This window comes from Solanum stenotomum, chromosome 2 (genome assembly GCF_019186545.1).
Source record: "Solanum stenotomum isolate F172 chromosome 2, ASM1918654v1, whole genome shotgun sequence".
NCBI lineage: Eukaryota > Viridiplantae > Streptophyta > Magnoliopsida > Solanales > Solanaceae > Solanum > Solanum stenotomum.
The window spans coordinates 58,242,647-58,258,758 of NC_064283.1; the positions used below are offsets into that span (position 1 = coordinate 58,242,647).

The 16,112-nt window shown below is 35.9% G+C and overlaps 1 protein-coding gene across 2 annotated transcripts in view; it reads right to left on the reverse strand.

The window, feature by feature from the left end:
- LOC125854418 (magnesium-chelatase subunit ChlD, chloroplastic) overlaps nt 1-15,767 on the reverse strand; it is a 39,491-nt gene extending 23,724 nt beyond the window's left edge. The window contains exons 1-13 of one of the 2 annotated variants that reach the window (XM_049533956.1): nt 15,423-15,765; nt 12,956-13,134; nt 12,316-12,400; nt 11,919-12,235; nt 11,531-11,654; nt 10,710-10,802; nt 10,177-10,272; nt 7,143-7,298; nt 6,769-6,969; nt 6,453-6,608; nt 5,706-5,813; nt 4,791-4,925; nt 3,328-3,486 (exon numbers count right to left, since the gene is read on the reverse strand). In XM_049533956.1, the coding sequence (XP_049389913.1) occupies nt 3,328-3,486; nt 4,791-4,925; nt 5,706-5,813; nt 6,453-6,608; nt 6,769-6,969; nt 7,143-7,298; nt 10,177-10,272; nt 10,710-10,802; nt 11,531-11,654; nt 11,919-12,235; nt 12,316-12,400; nt 12,956-13,134; nt 15,423-15,704 (2,091 nt within the window). In that variant the 5' untranslated portion in view covers nt 15,705-15,765. Of the gene's footprint in view, nt 1-3,327; nt 3,487-4,790; nt 4,926-5,705; nt 5,814-6,452; nt 6,609-6,768; nt 6,970-7,142; nt 7,299-10,176; nt 10,273-10,709; nt 10,803-11,530; nt 11,655-11,918; nt 12,236-12,315; nt 12,401-12,955; nt 13,135-15,422 lie in introns of both variants that reach the window. The other variant, XM_049533957.1, reaches the window with a different exon arrangement.
- Between the last annotated feature and the right edge of the window lie 345 nt (nt 15,768-16,112).

Below are 16,112 nucleotides of genomic sequence, written 5' to 3' on the forward strand. Positions count from 1 at the left end.
AGAGCATGTATCTCTTCAAGCATTGCATTATGCCATCCAGAATGATTCAAGGCTTCTTTTACTGTTTTAGGGATAGTCACAGAGTCTAGAGTGCCAACCAAACAACTAGATGCAGGAGATAAGTGATCATAAGAAACAAAGTTAGCTATGGAATATGCGGATTTGCACTGACGTGTACCTTTCCGAAGAGCAATAGGAAGGTCCAAACTTTCTGAAGGATCAAATGGAAAAGGATCTGATGATGGAGTTGATGTAGGGTATGTATCGTTAATCTCTCGCCTCCTTGAGTAAGCTTGAACAATTGGTGGTCTTGCTGGTGCAGATTGAGTAGGTTGTGACGGCACAATGGTCGATTGATGCTCAATAAAAGAACTAGGAGATAGAGGAACAATATCAGTTGATTGTTCTGTTACAACNTGTAGGGTATGTATCGTTATCTCTCGCCTCCTTGAGTAAGCTTGAACAATTGGTGATCTTGCTAGTGCAGATTGAGTAGGTTGTGACGGCACAATGGTCGATTGATGCTCAATAAAAGAACTAGGAGATAGAGGAACAATATCAATTGATTGTTCTATTACAACACGAGTAACCTGACCTGACTTGTAGAGTTTGGAGGTGCATAAAAGAATGGTGTAGTCTCTGAAAATACCACATTAGTTGATACTAAATATTTACCAAGTTCAGTAGAATAACACCGATACCCCTTCTGAAGGCGAGAATAGCCCAAAAAAACACACTTTAATGCTTTAGGATCCAACTTGGTAATAGATGGTTGAACATCTCGAACATAACATGTGCTTCCAAACACCTTAGGTTCCACTGGAAATAATGATTTGTTTGGAAAAAGAATATTATACGGCATATTACCGACCAATACAGTTGATGGCATGCGATTGATAAGAAAACAAGCATTAGAGATGGCATCAGCCCAAAATTGCTTAGGAACCTTCATTTGGAACAGCAGTGCCCGAGCTGTCTCAAGTAGATGCCTATTCTTTCTCTCGGCAACCCCATTTTGAGAGGGTGTATCAACACATAAAGATTGATGGAGAATACCATGTTGTCTCATGTAGGACCTAAATAATTCTGACATATATTCTTTAGCATTATCACTCCTTAGAATACGCACTTTGGCATCAAATTGAGTTTTGACTTCAACACAAAAGGCAGAAAAGTGAGTGAACACTTCAGATCTGCTCTTCATAAAGTATGTGACAAAATATTTATGCCCAGTTTTGGAAACAACAGGACATGGTCCCCAAACATCAATGAACTAACTCAAAAGCTGACTCGACTCTCTTATTAACCCTTGGACCTAATGAGATGCGATGGTGTTTTGCAAATTGGCATGACTCATATTCCAATGAGGAAATATTCTGAAATTGAGGGCAAAGCTTTTTCAACAAAGGTAACGAAGGATGTCCCAGTCGACAATGTGCCTCAAATGGAGACACGACACTAGAGCAGGCAATAGATGGAGACTCTCACTCATCAAGGATATAAAGGTCATCGGAAACATGTCCTTTACCAATAATCTGATTTGTTATAAGATCATGAAACAAACAATAATCGGGAAAGAACGAGATATAACAATTAAGTTCTCTCGTAACTTTACTAACAGAAATCAGATTAAATGCCAATTTTGGTAGACTTAGTAAAAATGACAGAGTAATAGACGAGGTTGGTTGCACAGTACCGAATCCAACACTATTACAAGTTGATCCATCAGCTACACTAACAGGAGAGGCTGCTTTGTGTGATCTAAAGCTAGAGAAAATATTAGGATTCCCTGTCATATGATTTGTAGCACCTGAATCGATTACCCATTTATTAGAAGAGCTGATAAGACATGTTTTATCTGACCTAACAAAGGAATTAACAGAAGCGGATTCCTTCAAAGATTCCTGATATTGAGAAAATTTGGCAAACTCCTCAATCGAAACCAAAACCATTTTGTCGGATAATGAACGTGGAGCAGCAACGTTTAACCGATCAATCATTTTACCAACCATATTTGAAAGTGTTTCAAAATCCCCAAACAAACAAACAGCAGCCTAATAACACAAAAAAGAAACTGACAGTAGCCAAACTCAATGACCCTCTGGAAATAATTTCCCAAATAAGCTTCAAATCACCTCCAACAAACAATATCAACTCACAAGTTGATCAAGCAACAATTCCACTGCTGCACTCATACACAATTTCCATAATCAAGTATAATTAGCAACAAACAGAGAAGTCTCAAACCTGACCAAAGAGGTCCACAGATTCTGTTTGGAGGGTTTTCTTCTCAGAAAAATTGGTCCTATAATTAGGGGATCACCACCAATCAGCCAGAAATGACAAGCCGATGCTGGAAAAGAAAGCTGGACCAAGTTTGGTCCACTCACGCGTGGCAGAAACTAAATTTTAGCTCACTAATTTCATTCACGGACACTGACCGGATTCCGGCAAGCTCCGGTGAGCTTTCTGACTGATAAAGAACATATAATGCTCTGATACCATGTAAAATATAGAGACAATGGACCAATTTCCTTGTTCTATTATTCCAAGAATAAGAGCTATTTGTAGGTGTACATGTAAATCTATCTAAAGAAATAAAATCAGAAAATATCCCTAAATATCTCTAAGATCCCTAAAGATCTCTACCTATAATTATGCTATGAGTAGCTATGACTATGTACATTTTGTAACAAGTCCCAAACAAGTTGGATGGGGTCAGTTAAATGAATCCCCACTGGCCATGTGATATTACAAAGCATCGATGTATATGTAAAAAATCACTAAACTGTTAACAAATATTAAATTCTAAACACATAATACTAAAAAAACAATGAGTTCAGTGATGAGAATCATAAAGGTTGAACTAATCAAGCTTAAACCTTATGTCCTTTAACCTTACATTTGACCACTTGGTTTAGAGGCTCATAGAAATCTCAAACTCAAGTACATCTTTTTGTTGCTTCAAAACCTAAAATTAGCTCAATTGTGCCTTCAAGGTGAAATAGTTGATGCCAGTAATGCTTTAACTAATGTCCATTTAATATAAATTTGGAGGAAACAATTCTTAGTTCATTAACTTGAAAATTCAAGTATGTAAGAAGACACTATAGCCAAGGCGATCTGTTTCTGCCAGCACGTCACTTTGACATAAACACTAGGCAAGTCATGTAGCATTTAGAACCAAGAGAAGTCATTTATGTTGTGTGGGAACTCTGAGGCATAGGTGTAACTTGAAGTAGGCTTTTCTAATTTCAAGTCAAAATAAGCAATTGTATTTCAAGTAGGGTACCAAGGAATTTAAAGAATGTCAATTTGGTTATTTACCTTCAGCTCTTGAGCAGAAGGCCTGGGTACATCGGAAGCTTCAGCTTCAGGATCATTGGATCTTTTAAGAGATATGTTAGCTCTACCATCTGTAATTGCAACAATCATGATACGTCCAACATCACCACTCTTTTCTGCATTCATCCCAACTCTAACTGCCTGAAAAAAGTTAGCTAAAGCTATCATATAACAGAAATCATCAAAATTAGAAAATTCCTTTACCCAAAGCTGCAGCAATCTTGATGTTCGTTAGAAAGAAAAGGTAGAATGCAAGAATGTGACCCTCTGTGTAAGCAAGTAAAGTTGATTGTTTTGACCTGTAGGCCACGTAACCATGTTTTAAAAGAGTGTTTTGCCGGCCAAGGACGAGGCTATGTATGTTGACGCCTTGATACACCTAGTAATTGGGAAGCCTTGTGCAGTCTGTTATATGAGTTACTTTCCACAACATACAAAATTGACTCTCTAGAATTGATAGTCCCAAGAGAGAGAAAGGCTATCAGTTATTAAACATTATTTATGAGGTTTTTACTGTATTAGCAACAAAAAAATCAAGATTTTCAATAAGAACTTGGAATGTAGGATTTCATTTGGCCAATATTTTAGCTAATTCTTAGTCCTCAATATCTAAATCCAGAATAATAACTTAAGTCTAGACAAAAGTTCATGGATGAAAACCTTCAAGCAACAAAGAGAACACATGATACCATATATTATTTACAGAACTTAAATAAAACAGGGAATACATTCCCATTTCTCCAGAATAAAATAATAATTGGCTATTCAGAACACTGATTATTATATAGAAAGTTTGTTACTTTTAGAATATAGAAAGGTTTGAGAGCTTATGTAGAGAGGCGACAAGACCAAATTTGAAAAAGATGTTTCCATAACTAATTACTCCTAGGACACTGTCCTCATAGCATTGGCAAGAGAAGCATTTCTTGTTTACATTTGAAGTCAATTGAAGGTAGAAGTACTTCAAAATTTTCTATATAAGAGAAACTAAAATTAGACAACTAATCTGACTGAATAACTGTTCATCTAAAGTGAACTAGACCAAGATTCTAATTTCTAAGATATCTTTGCATGTTCAATTTTTACTCTGTGTACTAATCGTTTTACATGTGGTGGGGTGGAAGTTGGGTAGTCATTACTCCAAGACTAACAAAATTATAGCACCTAGAGGGAAGGTCGTCATGTGGAAATTACAAGGGATACTAATCCAATTCTAAAAGTAATTATCTTCTTAAGTTTTCAAATTTTACTTCAAGTGTACTGTTTGTCTAGTCAGCCAAGATCATCTGAATGGGGCCAATTCTTCTAAATAATGGAAATAAACATGTGTGTGTTATGTCTGTATAAACCAAAGAAACTACAATCATACATTCACCACGCAAAATAAAATTGAAGAGAAAATCTGATATCATCCGCAGCAATAGAAACTGATCCAATTCACATACCGTTGTAAGCCCATGAGCAAGGGGTGAACCCCCACCACAGGGAAGTTTTTCAAGACGATTTCTTGCCATCGATATTGACCTAGAAGGTGGCAACAAAACTTCAGCAGCATCTCCTCGGAAGGGAATGATACAGACCTGTATAAAGTTTATCATTAACATAATAAGAAATTTCCTATGGTCTCCCCAAATAATCTATGCCGAGGAGACAAGCTCATGGATACCATCAGGCTCAGCTAGAAATTAACCAATAAGGAAAAGAAAGAGATTGAGAAATGGATTAAATCAATGGACTGTAGTCACAAAGAATCTAAAAAGGAGAATGGCTGATAAGTAGATGACTAAAGGAATTTTTACTTTGTTTAGAGAACAAAAGCAACCTCTTCAAGTGTATGCAGCAAGTGCACATATAAAAAAATCACCACATGGAAAGAACATGAGCCTTACTTTAGTACTATAACCTTTTACAAGCTGTCTGTTTCAGATCAATCACTAGTTGTTTTCCGTCTTAAGTAACATTCCTTTACTCTTTTGATTTGCAAGTGAAATAGAACACCAAGGACATATCTACTGACTAAATTATTCAGGGCCATACCTGTTATGAAGTTATAAAGAAATGCTTAACTAATTTTTCCGTCCATGATCCAACTAAGATTCTCTCTCCTCTCTTTGTTCCCCACTCACTTAAATGTATGTTAGTTTTCTCTATTTCTTTCCTTTCATCCTCAATGATTAAAAAGATTACTATGTTAGATCCCGAGTCTAAGTTAACAATTTAACATATACCGAAGCAAAATATTTTTTGCTGCCGGTGGACAGAGAGACAATTTTATAAAGGAATATGACAGTAGTAAAATTTGGGGCAAATATCACATTCAGTGTTAACAGATTACAGTACTATTAGGATTGAAAGTCGACCTGATCTCTGCTTGTATAACTCTCTGCAAGTAGCTTAAGTGCTGCTCCTTTGGCATTCTGCATTCTATTCAATGCCATACTCCCACTAGCATCAACTACGAATATCACCTGAAAGACACAAATCATCGAGAGTGGGATTTAGTCAATACTTTGTCTACTTGGTTACGTCCTTCAGTAGACATCTCAAATATCATAAAACAGTTGCTCATTAACCACTGCTATCAAATATCGAGATTTATATAACAGCTAAGGTAACAAAGGCTAGCTTTAAGTAGTTTAGTTAGAATAGAAGCTTCTATCCACACTGTGATTAAAGTTTTCAAGATCTGCAAGTTTGAATGAACAATATCAAAGTCATAACCATGATTCTCAATGTACATTTTCTCATCTACCACAAATTTCATATCAAATAGTAAACTTCAGATATCAATTAGGATAGCATAGGCAAATTTAAGGAGCCAATTTGAATAGAAGCTTCTATCCATATTGTGATTGAAGTTATCAAGATCTGCAAGTTTCAATGAACAATATCAAGTGCAAAGTTAGTATATATTCCATCATGCCAATCTCTTGCTTCTTTTTCATGATATCAGATGAAAGACTTAGTTATGTCCATTGAGGAATAATAAGAATTATAAAGAAATTATAAGGAACGTTAACATATAAGTACCTTAACAAGAACATAGCTTCAAAAGAACAGATGAAGACTTCAAGGAGGTAATCAAGAAAAAAGAAAATTAACTTTACCAGAGCTCCTGCTTTGCGTGCCATTCTTTTGGCTCTCATGTCAGTTTTTTCTACATAAACCTTCCGAGTTTTTTGGACATCGTTTGCTCTTCGCAACTTCTGATATGGCGCAGCAGCTCTTAGAGTTGCATCAACTGCCAATCTCTTCACTGGACCCTGTCTAGGTGCATCCTTGTTAGAAGAGATAATTAAACACTAGTTTTCTAAATGATAAATCATTTGTTGTTTACTGTAACCATTGATTTGATCAATTCTTCAAGGGAAATCAATAACCTAATGAGACTAATGGAATAATAAAGGGAAAAGAAACAGTAACCTTTGGAAGCATTGGCTTTATATATCGACCTCTATCTTCAGAGAAGATGACGTTCTTTGCTCGTCCAGCTTTTCCTTTGCGCCTTTGTGCTTGTTGTGCAAAGAAGAGAAGCTTTTCATCCACTAAACCACCTTCCGCATCGAAAATAAACTCATCAGGTACTTGATCCTGTTGCTGCTCGTTTTCCTCATCTTTCTCATCCTGTTAACAAATTAAAAAATATCTGGTCAACGAGATCAATTATCCCCCTTCCCTCCCCTCCCAGCATCTTGTTGGTTGGAGCAGATAGGAGCACGTAAGTAATGAATCCCCACCCTCAACCCCTCCCCAAAAGAGAGAGAGAGCCAAGAGAAAAACATTTCTTCTCAACAAACCTCTTGATCTTCTTCTTCTTCTTTTTCTTCTTCGTCGTTCTGCTCTTCTGAAGAATCTTGATTTTGGGGAGGGGGAGGGGGAGGAGGTGGCGGCTGGTTTTGCTGGTCCGGTGGGTTTTCCATTATACTTGAACGTGGAAGGATGACCAGCTCTACCTACATGAATGGATTTATTAGAAAAATGCTGAATCGCTTGCCAAGGAAAAAGTCTTCTGGATTGATGAGCAAAGCCAAAAAAACAGACTAACAGATGCAACGTTACTGAGAAGCATGATGTGGAAGCAAAGCTGCCTGAGGGTAAGAAAAATCAGTTTACAAATTGAAATGAGATGGGATGCATATTATCAATAGCAATCTTCAGCCAAGAAACATTTTAGAACACTGGTTCCACTATTCGTCCATTCAGCTACCTTAACTCCACAACTAATTAATGCAAGGGTGAGGGTCTCATCCAATCTGGTATTTAACACCGGTGGTCCCAGATGACACGAGGTTATTAAATAAGTCAAGTAACAAAAATAAATTATTACAACAATCCAACTCCTTTCCATCTATATCTATCTATCTATATTACATTAAAAGCATGAATTCCTAACTTGAATTTAAATTACTATAATATCCCTAACTTAGGTTGTGACTTTTTCGATAAGTTATGACTTTTTTCGAAGGATTGTGATTTTTCGATGAGTTGTGACTTTTCCAAAGAGTTGTGATTTTTTCAATAAGTTGTAATTTTTCCAAAGAGTTGTGACTTTTTCAATAAGTTGTGACTTTTCGAGAGAAGGCCCAAAATAATCCTTCATCTTTGGGTTAAGACTCAAAGTCATCCTTGAGTTTTCACATGGAGCACTAATAGTCCCTCATGTTTGCAATATTGGTGCACTTTTGGTCCTCCCCTAAACTTTTGCCTATTTTTTAACATTAGTTTTGTTCATAATTTTATGTAAGGAATGTCTCATCGTCTTTTTATATATTTAGTAGAAATAATAACTCTATGTGAGAGAAAGTGAAAAGAAGAATACCTTGTTCTGTTCAATATAAATATTACTGCAGCTAAACTAAGAACATTTTAACATATGACATTGCAAGAAAAGAAAAATTTGTATTATTGTACGTGAAATCATCGTGATGAACCTCTCGACTTTACCTGCAATACAATTTCTACTAAACAAAATAAGGTGTTTTTCTTCTCACAATCTCTCACATGGAGTTATTATTTCTACTAAATATATAAAGTGACGATTAAACTTTCCATACATAAATTATGAATAAAATCAATGTTAAAAAATAGGCAAAATTTTGAAGGAGGACCAAAAGTGCACCAATATTGCAAACATGAGAGACTATTAATGCTCCATGTGAAAACTCAAGGATGACTTTGAATCTTAACCCAAAGATGCGGGACTATTTTGGGCCTTTTCTCTGACTTTTCCAAAGGGTTGTGAATTCTCGAAAAGGTCATAACTTTTCATATAAGGTCCAAAAAACATTTGTTCATACTACCCTTTGTTGACTATAAATAGAGGGGCTTTCTCTCATTTTTCAACCCCAAACCTTTTAATCTTCTACTCTTCTTCTTGCATTTTAAATTTTTTTGTGTGATTTATTGTCGTTGAGTGAGTTCGAAGTTTAGCGGAATATGAGGTACCACTATTCTGATAAGGTAAGTCGTTCTATCCTAAGAGGGTATATTCCTAAAACTAATTACATAATTGAACCTCATCAAATTGAAATAAATGTATATGTTATTGCATTTAACTAATTAATTTTTTCATTGACCATCTTCATAGGTTTGCGTGAATAAGAGATATATATGACGATCCACGTTGAACATTCACAAAAGAATTTGCAATATTATTTTTTGCTAAGCTTATTATTCAAATCTTCGCTTAAATAAGCAATACTATTTACTATGACATATATTTTTGAAATTGGTAATCACTGAAAAAACATCATATTAAAGCCTGCACTGTTGATGAAGAAATTTGAACGTAGCACAGAGCTTTATTCTTTGAACCCTATCAGAACTAAGAAGGTCATAGTGAACTCAAGGAAACTCATGTTACTAACTTCCTCATAATTTTACATGCAGAAATTTAAATGCAGCAAGGAACTTCTTTTTCCAAAGGAATTTTGTGTCTCTACCAGAATCAATGTTATGAGCCCCATCTACTAAATAGTACAGCAACAATAAGGGCTCTACTCTTGAAAATAAGGATATGCATAATTTATGCATCAGAGAATAATAGCATCAACTGAAGCCTTCAAAATCAAAATAACTAAAACCAAGATATCCAGAAGAGAGAAATCAAAAAGGTTAACTGCTACTCTTTTCTTAAGGTCAAAAAAGAAAATTAATTAACAATTATGCCTCAAGTAGCTAATAAACATTATGTTGTATTCTCCAAATAGTATTGATTTAAGAACAAGAAATACCAAGAGACAGACAGAGAACTGAACAAGCATGTCTGTGCGAAGTTTTTGCCAAGGATTAGTGTGCAAAGCCAGATATACAATATCACAATTCAGACCACAAAGAATTGAACAAAACAATACTGTACCATGATACTGCATCCGATGAATAAAATAATTAATAGTTACTGTTTAACAGTGTTGCCAGATGCGCACTTAAGCCTTGAAGCGAGGCTCAAAACGTGTTGAGCGCTTCGCCTCGCTTAATGTGCACATCAATATCGTCATCAAGGTTCTAAAGCATATTTTTACTTGCCAGCCTCTTCGGAAGAAGCGACACTTAACAATTGATATTTCACTTTATTGTATTTTTTTTCAATTTCTTTGTTCATATATTTGTCTTTCATGCTTAAATTTTTAGTCTTGGATCAAAACCTAAATATATTTGTATTTTTTCTCCCTTTATGCTTTTTCTCATAACGCCCACGCTTTATTTGCGCTTAAAGCCCCAACGAACCTTAAGAGCTTTTTTTACGCTTTTTGCTTTTGATAACACTGATTGTTTATTTATCTAACAGTTTGAGAATGCGATTAAGGAAACACAAAACCAGCAAATACTTACAGATTTTTTCAGGTCATCAGCATTTACTCTCTCACGTCCATCGATGGCAGCTAAGCATTTGGCTACACGAGCAGCATATAGTTCAGCTCGGTGCCCCTGGTATTCAAATAATGGATAATTGAATAAGTTTGTATGTATGTTAGAAGTGACATAAAGAAACATTGAAGAAGCAGCAATTTTAAATGAAATAGCCCTATCATATTCTTTTCTGACTTCAAGTCAATAAAGTCATTGTCAAATATAAGGTGGCATCTTTAGTCAGTCTTCAGACAGTGTGAATCACGATCAGGTTGCCCTTGTAAGACTTCTACATGAAAAACTCAAATCCGTTGCATACTATAGTTTTTCTTTAATATTACATTTTATGCTCTATTCTTCTAGGACTTTGGAGAACCCTCTCAACTAAGATGTCAATAATAGAAGTCTTTCTGTGTACAACAAATTACTTTGATCTAAAGAAAGTTATTCCCAAGACTTAAGGTTCAGCGTAGAGCACTTCAACAGCAATTGAGGAGAATTTCAATATTAAATACCTGACAGCCACCACGGATGGCTTCCATGACCAGGTATTTTAGTTGATCTCTACTGATTGTGACATCCTTCAAATACTCCCTTGCCAAAATAATCTGTAGAAGAGCTATCAGACCATTGGTTGACACAGGGAAAGATAAAATAAGAAAAGCATGTGAGAAATAATATTAATTCATCAATTAAGCAAAATGGTAGGTAATGGAAGTTTTCTGAACTCTTATTAAATTGTTCTACCCTAAAGGTTAGAGAGTGTAATGAAATAATTCCCTCAATAAAGCATAATGTATTGAATACAGAGTAATCAATTTTTTGAAAACTTGTCATCAATTAGATGCTTGCATAAATTGCAGCAAGCTAGCATTGGTTTCTGAAAATGGAAAGAGGTATTCCAAAGTGGTAAGACTAACAAAATGGAGTAGAAGGAAAGTATATCAGGATAGAGTGAGAAATTTGTTTAAAAGAAAGCTTTTTCATATCCTGGGATTGGGGCTGGGTGGCTCATCTCCAAGGAGGAGGTCAAGAATATAACAGTGGACTATAAAATTCAACAGGAGAGAGTTCTTGTTACGACAGAAGGATGTACCAAAAAGTTTGCTATAAAACATCTTTAGGTTAGGCTAGGTCTGCACCAGGTTTTATGCACAAAACAAATGAGAGTTAGTAGGGGAAGACAGAGGAATTTGTTCAGGTGGATAAGGATCAGTGACAAAGACAAGCATAGCAGGAAATGGTGCTCTGTTCTAGCATCTATGTATCATAATCTTCCGAAGCCACTTAATGGTCAATGACCTAGAGTACATGCTTTCTTTTCACCACATAATACCTGTGTTTTTCCATTGTCTGTTTCTTCATCCACCATTTTAAAAACTTCATTGCTACACTCCTGAAAACGTGTTGCTATGTCTACAGCTGCAACACGGTCTTCAAAACTCATTGGAAGATCTGCACTGCAGTAGGATTCTATGATTATTAATTGAAGAAGACAACTGAACCTCTAACGGCAGGTGAAATAGGAAAAGAAGCACAAGGATCAAATGCACCTTAGAATTTGCCAGAAACCAGAAATAGGGATTCTTGAGGTTGAAACCAAATGGCAAAAGCTAAAAAAATCAGGTTCCAAGTATACTTATACCTAGCCATTGGATTATTCACCAAACATAGACGTGTCCTTAAAAGGTTTTTGCATAGTATTATGAAAGACAATTTTGTACCTTAAATTAATTGCAATACGGTCTAGTAGATGTTCACGAACCGCACCCTCTTCAGGGTTATATGTAGCAATTAGTAGTGGTTTGCACGGATGGCGGAAGCTGATTCCCTCTCTTTCTACAGTATTGACTCCCTCTGTCAATACATTAAGAAGTAGGTTACTTATACCTTCATCTAATAGATTGATCTCATCAACATATAGAACTCCTCGATGAGCTTCTGCAAGGAGGCCCGGTTGAAAGACAGTGGTTCCAGATTTCACAGACTCCTCAACATCAACAGAACCAATCAATCTATCTTCTGTGATACCAAGAGGAATCTACAATACAAATGTATGTAGTAAATTGTAAGAGACAAAAGAACCATCTCTACCTTGGAAAAGTATTTAGTGCAAATTACCTGAACAAATGGAGATTTAACTATCTGGGTCTTGATATTGCCATCAGAGTCATATTCTACTCTGTCAGCTAGCCCACCTTCCCACCTGAAGGCTAGTAAATACATTTACTGTTCTCCAAGAAAATAAAAGCAAAGACGGTTTTCTATGCATAAAAAGCTTGAAATAATCTGGACATCTGAAGTGATGTTTGTCCGTAGGAATTGTGATGTGTAGAGAAACATTATATGAGCTAGGGTACAAGAAATAGCAGCTATTGAACAGCAGATTACAACTTAAATGATATAAAAAAAATGGATTCGAATGTTAAGTCTGAATATAGATGTAAGCCACAAGGCTACTGCAATCTTGCTCCAAAACACAAACTCACCACCTCCTCTTCATGTAAGAACATTACTTTAGAAACAATCAAACAACAACTTTTGTGAGAGCAAAGCAGCTTGGTATATAAGCTAATAGAATATGTGAAAACACCACAGAGTGAACTAGATGAACATAAATTTGTAATAAAGAACTTTCAAGAGCCATGTCTTGAAGTTCTTTTAATATCTCTGTTACTTCGAATGTCGTTCAAAGGTTCCATGTCATGGAATTTTAAATGCTATCTACAATGCATAATTAATTAAAATGTAATAAGCTTACTCTTCGGGACAGTTCGGATCAGCATTTGCCATAGAGCCAACAACTACTTCAATTGGTGGCAGAATAGCATGCAACCCACGTGCCATTACAGTTTTAGCTGTTCCACGCTTCCCACATATTGCAATTCCTCCTATCTCACGGTCAATGGCCCCAAGTAACAGAGCAGTTTTAATAGCATCCTGCATAAAGTTGGCCCCAGAATAGACATATTGATGAAAAACTAAGTATCCATTATAATTAGCATTCTAACTGTACAAGGGAACAATTATGAATTTAACCATCAAAAGAGCACCGAATACAAAGTCAACGAATATTGCATAGTGCAAACCATAAAAAGTGTATGCCTTCCACAGTCTTTAACATATATGGAGGGCATAAAAGCTGAACTAAACAAAAGCAAATTTTTGTCAAGAGCTGATGATAGTCACGACAATTTCAGTTCTTAGCATCAGAGCTGTTTTGTTTAACTGCTTCCTCCCTAGTTCTGCATGCAAACCTCATTTTACCCCTACAGTTTGTTTGCCTTGCCAAAGGAAACTGAAAAACTCTGTCATATCTCCCCCAGCCAGTACCAAAAAACTCATTAATCAGTCAACCAACTATGGCTCGATCCCAAACTAGTTGAGCCAGCTATATGATTCCTCTATATTGGTTCCTCTCAAGACCCATTTCCTTCCAACACTATACAACTTTTCTTTTAAAAAATTCAGATTTTCGCTAGATTCACATTATTTCTCATATTGATACACATTCTTACCGCACTTATGAAAACGAAAAATACTCCAGTGTCACTTGAATGTTCAATTCCCAAAAAATTTCCATGTTTCATTTGAAAAGTTTAGACAAACTCAAATAACAAACCAACTAGGTCACAAAATTCACCGAGGCAAAAGTCACAGTAACTGATTAACTAGATCTTTTTTTTTTGAGACAAAGGTAACTAACTAGATCTTTAAAGGTTAAAGAAATAAGTGAATGTCTTGGGAATGTTCTTGATCAAGAAAATAAATGTCTTGGGAAGGTTACAAGTTACAAACAAGGGATTGGTCCTTTAGAGAGATTCTTTGAGGCAAATTAATATTTTTATGGATTCAAACCAAGCCTCATACTTGTACATTTCTAACAACATTAACCTAGATTAATGTAGATATAGATAAACAATTACTACTAGAAGTCACTACAAAGCATTAGAAGCTTATGGAATTCACATCTGCTTAGTGTTTACACAATATAACACCAAAGGAGGATCCAAGATTTAAACCTTGATAGTTTCAACCTTAAAAGGTTCTTAGCACTAAACGTATAGTACTTTCAAAAGTTATGTGTTCAAAATTTAATATTTGTTGAAATTTTACAAGTTTTTCACGAATTTTGTTGGACCGGTAGCTAATACACTACAAGTCCTACATTGCTTGATCTGTTGACAGGTGCGTGTCAACATTAGTGGAGGATCCGACATGGGTGCGGCAATATCTTTGGATAGTCTAAGTAATATTCTACAACAACTACTACTACTACTAAACATTTCGGTCGCAAACAAGTTAGGGATCCACTAAATGAATCCCCACTTCTTCATTTTAGCTCATTTCAAATCATCTTGTACTAAATTTATTCTATTAACATGTCGAAGGCACTGCATCTATTCACATAAGCAAGTAGCAAGCAGTTAAAATGAAACAACCTAGGGAGAACCACACCCTAAAAGCTAGCTATTAGGGTGGGAGAGCCCAAGGCTATATAAACCCTACATAAGCTCCCCATTTAACCGACGTGGAACTCAAGTCCCATACCTTGCAATGGACCATAATAAACCATCACGCTCATATCCATCAACCTTGATGGCTCCACACTGGGTATCTTTCACTCTTCCACAAATAGGTAGCTCTTTCCCCAGGCTAACACTGCAATACCAGCATAACCATCCATGGCACAGTGGGAGCGAAGGGTGGTGGGTAGTTCTGAATGGTATTAACTCAAGGAGAAACACACACCAAAAGCTAGTTATTAAGGTGGGAGAGCCCAACTATATATAATCCTCACATCCTCTCCCCATTTAAACAGGGGCGAATTTATAACCTAAAATATGGGGTACATGAACTTGTGGTTTCTCCTTAAAACTACGTATTTTATGTATATATTTTCTAAAATTGGTATAATATAATATATTGGCACTCGTGTCATATAAGTCTAAACAGTGCACTTGTTGAATATTGAGTTTTTTTTTGGTGGAGGGGATTACCATGTGGGGAATCGAACCCTCAGCAATAAGGTGAAAGTTCAGGTAGTCAACCAATGAACCAACTAAGCTACTAAGATTTCCCAATATTGAGTTATTTAGCTAGTGGAACAAGGATCAATTTTTTTTAGTAGTGCACCCATGTTCTAGAAATCATAGATTCGCCTCAACTCAAGTCCGGTACCTTGCAATGGATCATAACATAAAAATTAGAGCAAATGTGTATTATACCTGTCCAACAACAGCAGCTAGAGGAAAATACTGTCTACCAAAAGAAATATTCTGGGGTTTCTTTTCCGGTTCTTCTGCTTCAGCCACAACAGCTCCATTAGGTGAATCAATAGTAGCAGTAGCATTTATACTAAACCGAAATTTCAACCGTTTTCGATTCGGAAAACAAGTTGAAGATAGAATTGGGCATGGTTTCAAATATGTGAAAAGTGTTGAAGATTGAGAACTTGATAGTGATGTATATGTTACAGTTGAAGTACAAAATGAAGAAGAAAACACCATTTTTGTTTATAGCATTTGAAGAATTTTAGCTCGGAAGAAGAGTTTTTGAGTGTTCTTCAGCACTTATTGAGTTTCTGTTATCTATTGTTTTATCTTGTTTGATTTTCTGTTTTCTCGGGTAAACGGGTTTGCCCGTTCAGGTCGAGTTGTGAAACGGTTATGAGGTACAATAATAGAATATGGGGACCCGTTAAGAGTAAGGAAGGTGGAAGAGTGGTCATAAATGGGCCACGTGTTCAAGTGAGGAATAGACTATGAGTTCGTTTGGTACTAGGGATATGGGATAACTAATTTCCGAATTACTTTTATCTCATATTTATGTGAATATTTATGTATTTTTATTAAAAGATTAGTTAAGTAGAGTTATGTAATTCATGTAATACTTTTTCTTTTGGATTTTCCATCTAG